General features: G+C 46.9%; 1 protein-coding gene across 3 annotated transcripts in view; it reads left to right on the top strand.

Moving 5' to 3' along the window:
• Positions 1-8,311, top strand: part of VPS53 (VPS53 subunit of GARP complex) — a 182,179-nt gene that overhangs the window by 242 nt on the left and 173,626 nt on the right. For all 3 annotated transcript variants that reach the window (XM_063655698.1, XM_063655697.1, XM_063655700.1), the window contains exon 2: positions 4,011-4,091. In XM_063655698.1, coding sequence (XP_063511768.1) covers positions 4,011-4,091 — 81 coding nt within the window. The remainder of the gene's footprint in view (positions 1-4,010; positions 4,092-8,311) is intronic.

Here is an 8,311-nt window from a genome sequence, read left to right as displayed (position 1 = left end):
GTAAGCGTTCCGCCCCTCAGGAGGGGAAACGGGAGTGCGGGAGGGGAGACGGCAGCTCCGGGCGCTGGGGAGGCCGCGGCGGGTGGACCGAGGGCCGGGGGCTCGGGACAGAAGGGAAAGTGAAGATGGGGAGGTGGTCCGGGTGAGAAGCGGTTTCTGAATCAGAAGGAAAGGAAAGAGACCCTTTCTAGGCTTTGATTGTCTTTGGCGAGGGCTGGGGGTTCTGGTGGTTTTGGGGAAAGGAATTGTGCACTTAGAGAGGACGACGCTAGGAGAATGCAGGCCTTGGGTGGCATCCTCAGATTCTGGGGAATGTGAGGGCTTCATGCATTTACCAGGCTCGTGCCAACGCCCCGGTTTTGCAAGCTGGCCCCTCGTGAGTGGCTTGGAACTGGGGGAAGGGTATGACTTTAATTTCTGAAGCGGATGGTAGAGAAGAGAGAAAGTGTTGAAAAATGACATCGTTACCATTCTTAAAAGGTTGAGAATTCCTACCGTTGAATAGTTTGGGTGAGGTTGGAGAATACTCCCAAGGGGCCTCTTTTCCCTTCAGGAACTTTTTTTTTTTTTTTTTTTTTTTTTTTTTTTGAGACGGAGTCTCGCTCTGTCGCCCGGGCTGGAGTGCAAGGGCGCGATCTCGGCTCACTGCGACCTCCGCCTCCCGAGTTCAAGCGATTTTCCTGTCTCAGCCTCCTGAGTAGCTGTGATTACAGGCGCACGCCACCACGCCCGGCTGATTTTTGTATTTTTGGGTAAAGACTGGGGTTTCACCGTTTTGGCCAGGATGGTCTCGAACTCCTGAGCTCAAGTGATCCGTCTGCCTTGGCCTCCCAAAGTGCTGGGATTACAGGCGTGAGCCACCATGCGCGGCCCTGCCTGCAGGAACTCTTCCCTTTGCAAGTTTATTGGGTTTTTAAGGCTAATGATATTAGAAATAGTGATTTTTTTTTTTTTTCTTTTCTTTTTTTTTTTGTTTTCTGAGATGGAGTCTCGCTCTGTCGCCCAGGCTGGAGTGTAGGGGTGCCATCTCGGCTCACTGCAACCTCCGCCTCCCAGGTTCAAGTGATTCTCCTGCCTCAGCCTCCTGAGTAGCTGGGACTACAGGCACCCGCTACCACGCCTAACTAATTTTTGCATTTTTAGTAGAGACGGCAAGGCTGGTCTTGAACTCCTGACCTCAGGCGATCCGCCCGCCTCGGCCTCCCAAAGTGCTGGGATTACAGGTGTGAGCCACTGCACCCGGTCAGAAATAGTGATTTCTAATACTGCAGGGTATTGCTCCTGATAAACGGAGAAAATCTCCCTTAAAGGAATTGTCATGAAGTTATATGATTTAAGAAAGGGATTTATGATTGAGGAAACGGACAATTCCATTATGCCTTATTTAATGACCCCTGGGAAACTTTTTTTTTTGAGACAGGGTCTTGCTCTGTTGCCCAGGCTGGAGTACAGTGGCATAATCGTAGCTCACTGCAGCCTGGAATTCCTGGGGCTCAAGTGATACCCCTGCGTCAGCCTCCCGAGTAGCTGGGACTACAGTGGGATTCATCGACGCTTCGATGTGTGTTTTTCTAGTAGTGGTTGGATTACTTATACAACCACCTTTGTCCTAGCCTGAGGACGCCAAACCATTGGGCAGGAAGCTTTTAGTGTTCCGGCCACACGGCTCCACCGCTTAACCTCCTTTTGCCAGAAAGAAACATACATTTCTGTTGCTCTTTGGACTAGTGGGCTCTCATGGAAGAAAAGAATAATGCAGTCAGTTACTGTTTGGTTGACAGGTATCAGAAAAGCACATTTTTGCTATTTCTTTTATTTGTTTATTTCAACAGCTTTTGGGGTACAGGTGGTTTTTGATTACATGCATGAATTACATAGTGGTGAATTCTGACATTTTTCCTATTTTGTAAGAATAAGTTTGAGTGATAGTATAGCAGACATCTTTATGTCAAGCAGAATTCAGACATCATTATGTCAAGATGAATTCAGAATTTTTTCTCACTTTAGCACTCTGATTGAATGAAATTCTGTAGTAGCATACTTGTAAAGAGTAGTGATGTGTGAGGAGTCAGGAAGGGTTGATAAAATGGAATCACATTTTACTCCAAGATGAAGTCCCAGAGTCATTGCATAAGGTGAAAATTGGCTGGGCGTGGTGGCTAACACCTGTAATCCCAGCACTTTGGGAGGCCGAGGCGGGTGGATCACGACGTCAGTAGTTCAAGACCAGCCTGGCCAACATAGTAAAACCCCGTCTCTCCTAAAAATACAGAAATTAGCTGGGCATGGTGGCAGATGCCCGTAATCCCAGCTACTCTGGAGGTTGAGGCAGAGAATTGCTTGAACCCGGGAGGCGGAGGTTGCAGTGAGCTGAGATGGTGCCACTGCCCTCCAGCCTGAGTGACAGAGTGAGACTCCATCTCAAAAAAAAAAAAAAAAAAAAAAAAAAAGGTGAAAATCACTCTAGATATGAAAATCACTCTGCCCTGAAGTTCTTTAAATTGCCCATGAAGGCCGGGTGTGGAGGCTCACGCCTGTAATCCTAGCACTTTGGGAGGCTGAGATGGGTGGATCACGAGGTCAGGAGATCGAGACCATCCTGGCCAACACAGTGAAACCCCTTCTCTACTAAAAACACAAAAAATAAGCCGGGCATGGTGGCGAGTGCCTGTAGTCCCACCTTCTCTAGAGGCTGAGACAGGAGAATGGCATGAACCCGGGAGGCAGAGCTTGCATTGAACCGAGATTGTGCTACTGCACTCCAGCCTGGGTGACAGAGAGAGACTCCGTCTCAAAAAAAAAAAAAAAAAAAAAAAATTGCCCATGAAGTACCGTGTATGCGTCTCTGATACGTCTAGGGCTGTTAGTTTTTTCCTCCATCATTGGAACCAGTCATTCTTTTTTCAGTTGGCTTTTGTTAGGAGCCTTGTTACATGAAAACAGTTTAAAACCTAGGATAGCACTAAAACCTAGGAGTCGTGAGAGGAATACAGAAACTGAGAGCTTGAGGAAATAGTTCGTATCTCTTATATCCTGCTCTCAGTGGGTTATACTTTCCCTCTGGTGAGCACGTATCATTGAGACTGTGTAAATAACCTATGTATATGTGCATTATGGAAACAGCAATGCTCAACATTTTAAAAAGAAAACATCTTCACTTTCTTCTCATCCACCTCCTCTTGATGTGGTAGAAGGCTTCAATTTTTCTAACAGTTGTCTTAGAAGATATTTTGATTTTTTGACTCTATATTTCTTTGGAAGGCTTCTTCAGAGGTGAAGTTGCTTCCCACAGTTATAACTCTATCAAGCTGGTGAGACCCAGTGTCCAGTGGATAATTTGGCTGCTTGTATCATCCACCTTGTTGCTTGTTCTTCAGGTTGTTAGGGAGTTAGCTGTATGTCTCAGAGGTGGACTGTTTTTGAGACAGAATCTCACTCTGTCGCCCAGGCTGGAGTTCAGTGATACAATCTTGGCTCACTGCAACCTCAACCTCCTGGGCTCTGGTGATCCTCCCACCTCAGCCTCCCAGGTAGCTGGGACTATGACAGGCATGTGCCATGGTGCCCAGCTAATTTTTTTGTAGAGATGTGGTTTCACCACGTTGCCCAGGTCAGTCTCCAACTCCTGAGCTCAAGCGATCTGCCCAGCCTTATTTTTATTTATTTATTTATTTAATTTTGAGACAGAGTCTTGCTCTTTCGCCCAGACTGGAGTGTAGTGGTGTGATCTCGGCTCACTGCAACCTCCGCCTCCCGGGTTCAAGCGATTCTCCTGCCTCAGCCTCCTGAGTGGCTGGGATTACAGGTGTGTGCCACCACCAAGCCCAGCAAATTTTTATTTTTAGTAGAGACCTGACCTCAGGTGATCCACCCGCCTTGGCCTCCCAAAGTTCTGTGATTACAGGCGTGAGCCACCGTGCCCGGCCCTTTCCTTTTAATTGACAAATTAAAATTATATATGTTTACGGTGTACTACATGTTTTTATATATACTTTTCTCTTTCTATATAGGTGTTTCCAAGCCAGGACCCCCTAGATCGAGCAGATTTCAATGCTGTTGAGTATATCAATACCCTGTTCCCAACCGAGCAAGTAAGTAGAGTTTCAGGTTTCTCCTTTCAGCGGCTTTTGGCACATCCTGGGCGTTATGCTTCGTGTGTTAACTAGATCATCTACGGGCCCTTGATAAACAAGGGAGAGTTAAATTCAAATCAAACTCCATGGTCACCAGCTGGGGCAGTGAGCTACACTGTACTGGAATGGAATTCATTGTATAGTGAACATATTATTAATAATTGTACCCTTAGGTTGTGAGAGTCCTCCCAAATTTTCTGTTGTAAATTGGAAAGTGGAAAGGATTTTTATAATGTAGTAGGGAAAAGTGGGGGTGAGGCAGGCAGGATAAGCCCAGAATCATAAAGCCACTTTCACCTCCATTTCAAGATGTAAATTTTTATTTTTATTTATTAGTCTTTTTGAGACGGAGTTTTGCTGTTGTCACTCAGGCTGGAGTGCAATGGCACGGTCTCGGCTCACTGCAACCTCTGCCTCCCGGGTTCAGGCGATTCTTCTGTCTCAGCCTCCTGAGTAGCTGGCACTATAGGTACCCACCATCACGCCTGGCTAATTTTTGTGATTTTAGTAGAGACGGGGTTTCACCGTGTTGGCCAGGCTGGTCTCAAACTCCTGACCTCATGATCTGCCTGCCTTGGCCTCCCAAAGTGCTGGGATTACAGGCGTGAGCCACCGCGCCCAGCCTCAAGATACAGATTTTTAGACTTTATGTTTTATTATTTTTTGTCCAGTGATTTTCCTGTGGAGATGGATTTTCTTACAAAATTGGTTTTTGGGTGTTTGGGTGAGAAGCAGACCAGAACTGGAAGCAGCAGAGTTGGGAGAAGGGCAGCGAGAGTCCCGCTTCGTTTCCATTTTTTCAGTCAGCAGTTGTTCAGTAGGTGCCTGTCATGTGTTGTCAGTCACTGTGCTAGGTGCTGGGGGTGCAGAGATGAATAAGGTCCAGTCCATGCCCTTGAGGTGTGCAGGATCAAGTGGTGGGAGACTGTGGCGAATGCCATCAGTGACAGTGGGACAGTGCGGTAAGGAAACAAAGACCAGTTCTTCCAAGGAAAATCACAGCTTCAGAGAGGAGGTAGCCTGTCTGCCGAGCTTGAGGGATTCATTCATGTATTCATTTAGTAAAACTTAGCAGTCATTTATTAAATGTCTACTAAGTGTCAGGTACTATTTTTAGAAACTAGGGAGAAATGTAAACGTGACAGATCTGGTCTTGGTCTCATGGAGTCTAGTGTAGGGAGGAAGACAAGAAATAAACCAACAAATACACTAGAGTTGATCAAACATGGTGGCTGTGATACCAAGCAGGTTCCGTGACAGAGCGTGATGCATGGGCAGGGGGTCCTTTAAATAAAGGAGCTCAACTGGAAGCTCTCTGTGAGGTGGTTTCCTCTAAGCTGAGACCTGATGGACAAGAAGGAGTCAAGCTTGCAGCAGTCTGGCAGAACAGTATTCTAGACAGAGCCAGCAGCCAGGTATCTCTTCCAGGATGATGAGGGAAGGAAGGTGTGGGCGGAAAGAAACCCAGGTGCCGAGGCAAGAGACTGAAGGCACAACCTGTTCCAATATAATAAAGAAAATAGTTAAATAAGTAAAGTTATAATAGAAATAGGATATAGAGATGATTGTATATGGATATTATCAATCATTAGTCTTTAGTATTAATCTTTGTTTCATTATTATAACCAAGGAAAAACAAGGCCATACACAGTCAGGAGCTGAAGGAACATTGTGAGAAGTGATCAGAAGACAACAGTGAGAACCTCTGTCATGCCTGGATAAAGGCCGCTTGAAGGCACCTTGGTCTAGCGGTAGCGCCGGTGCCTGGGAAGGCACCCGTTACTTAGCGGACTGTGAAAGGGAGTCTCCCTTTCCCTGGGGGAGGTAGAGAACACTCTGCTCCACCAGCTCTTGTTGGGGGCCTGACATTCCCCAGGCCTGCCCACAGTCATCCGGAGGCTTCAGCATCTCCCTGTGCTGCTGTGCTTCAGTGGTCACGCTCCTGGTCCACTTTCATGTTCCACCTGTACACCTGGCTCCTCCTTTTAAGTTCTTAGAAGATAGCAGTAGCAGAATTAGTGAAAGTATTAAAGTCTTTGATCTTTCTGATAAGTGCAAAGAAAAAATGCTGACGTCTGCTGTCCTCCCTCTCTGCTTCGGCTACCACAAAGGGAAGGGCCTCCTGTCACGTGGACACGTGACTTGCTTGACCTTGTCAATCATTTGAGATGACCCACACTCCTTACCCTGCCTCCTTGCCTTGTATACAATAAATAGCAGTGCGTCCAGGCATTTGAGGCCACTACTGGACTCTGTGCATTGGTGGTAGTGGTCCCCCAGGCCCAGCTGTCTTTCCTACTTAGTTTCGTGTCTTTCTACAATCTCTCGTCTCCACACATGAAGAGAAAGCCCACAAGGCCCCGTAGGGCTGGACCCTACAGAAGGCCCTTCTAAACATAGGACCAAGGCACAGAAACGGGAGACACAAGATGTGCACAGTGAACAGAGACTCACAGGAGATGAGGCTGAGGAGGGAGAGCAAGGATCCTGGAGGATCTCTGTCCTCTAGGCTTATCGTTGCCAGTTTTTTTGGAGACCACATGCCTCTCAGTGAAATGCTTTTTTTCTTTCTTCCTTTTTTTTTTTTTTTTTTGGAAACAGAGTTTTACTCTGTTGCCGAGGCTGGAGTGCAGTGGCACAATCATAGTAACTTTGAACTCCCGAGCTCTAGCACTCCCACTGCATCGGCCTTCTGAGTAGCTGGGACTACAGGCGCATGCCACCACACACAGCTAATTTTTAAAATTTTTTTTAGTAGAGACGAGATCTCACTACGAAGCCCAGGCTGGTCTCGAACTCTTGAGCTAATGTGATCCTCCCGCCTCGGCCTCCCAAAATGTTGGGATTATAGGCATGAGCCACTGCACCTGGCCCAAATATTTTTCACACAACTGATTTTCTTTTTTTTTTTTTTTTTTTGAGACAAAGTCTCGTTCTTGTCCCCCAGGCTGGAGTGCAATGGCATGATCTCGGCTCACTGCAACCTCTGCCTCCTGGGTTCAAGTGATTCTCCTGTCTCAGCGTCCTGAGCGGCTGGGATTACAGGGGCCTGCCACCACGCAGCTAATTTTTGTATTTTTAGTAGAGACGGGGTTTCCCCATGTTGGCCAGGCTGGTCTCAAACTCCTGACCTCAGGTGATCCGCTCGCCTCGGCCTCCCAAAGTGCTGGGATGACAGGCGTGAGCCACTGCGCCCGACCCACAGAGCTGATTTTCACTTGGATAATTTTTAAGCCTGTATCCCCAAAATATTATATACATATGTTAGTACCAATTTTAAATAAATTAGGCTTCAGTAGTATTTGCTATTAAATAAAAAATAAACATAGAGGCTTCAGTGTTTGCTCCTCACACCCCAAGGGATAGTGTGGCAGACCCCTTGGGGATGTTCGCACCCTGCTCTGGAGGCTGCTGCTGTAGGCAGTGGGTATTCATTGAAGGACTTTTGACAGGATAATGACTGGAGCACATTCACATTTTTAAAATTCCGTCTGGCAGCCATGTGGAGGATGAGCAAGGGATGGAGGTGGGGGGGAGACTGCAGGCAGGAGACACACGCAGTAGATCACTGGAAAGAGATGGCGAGAGCCCGAGGAAAGCTGTGGGATAGAGAGAACCAGACCTGAGAGCTATTGAGGGGACCAAAGTTGTGCAGTTTGGTACCTGAGGGCATGAAGGTAGAGGGTCATGGAGAATCCAAAATTCACTCATTCATTTATTCAGTTAAAAAAACACCCACTCTACCTAGCTTTATAAGAAATTTGGGGTAGAGAAGTGAGCAAGACAGATATAGTCTACCAACAAAGACTCCATAGTCTATCTTAATCACACAGTAACAGATTATAGGTAAATTATGATGTTACAATGACTTGCTTGTATAATTTTTTTTTTTTAAGACTGAGTCTTGCTCTGTTGCCAGGATGGAATGCAGTGGCACAATCCCGGCTCACTGCAACCTCCAACTCCCGGGTTCAAGCGATTCTCCTGCCTCAGCCTCCTGAGTAGCTGAGATTATAGGCACGTGCCACCAAGCCTGGCTAATTTTTGTATTTTTAGTAGAGACAGGGTTTCACCATGTTGTCCAGGATGGTCTCAATCTCTTGACCTTGTGATCCGCCCACCTCGGCCTCCCAAAGTGCTGGGATTACAGGCATGAGCCACTGCGCTTGGCCTGACTT

The sequence above is a fragment of the Pongo pygmaeus genome, chromosome 19 (assembly GCF_028885625.2).
Source record: "Pongo pygmaeus isolate AG05252 chromosome 19, NHGRI_mPonPyg2-v2.0_pri, whole genome shotgun sequence".
Lineage (NCBI taxonomy): Eukaryota > Metazoa > Chordata > Mammalia > Primates > Hominidae > Pongo > Pongo pygmaeus.
This window is presented reverse-complemented; position numbering and strand designations above follow the sequence as displayed.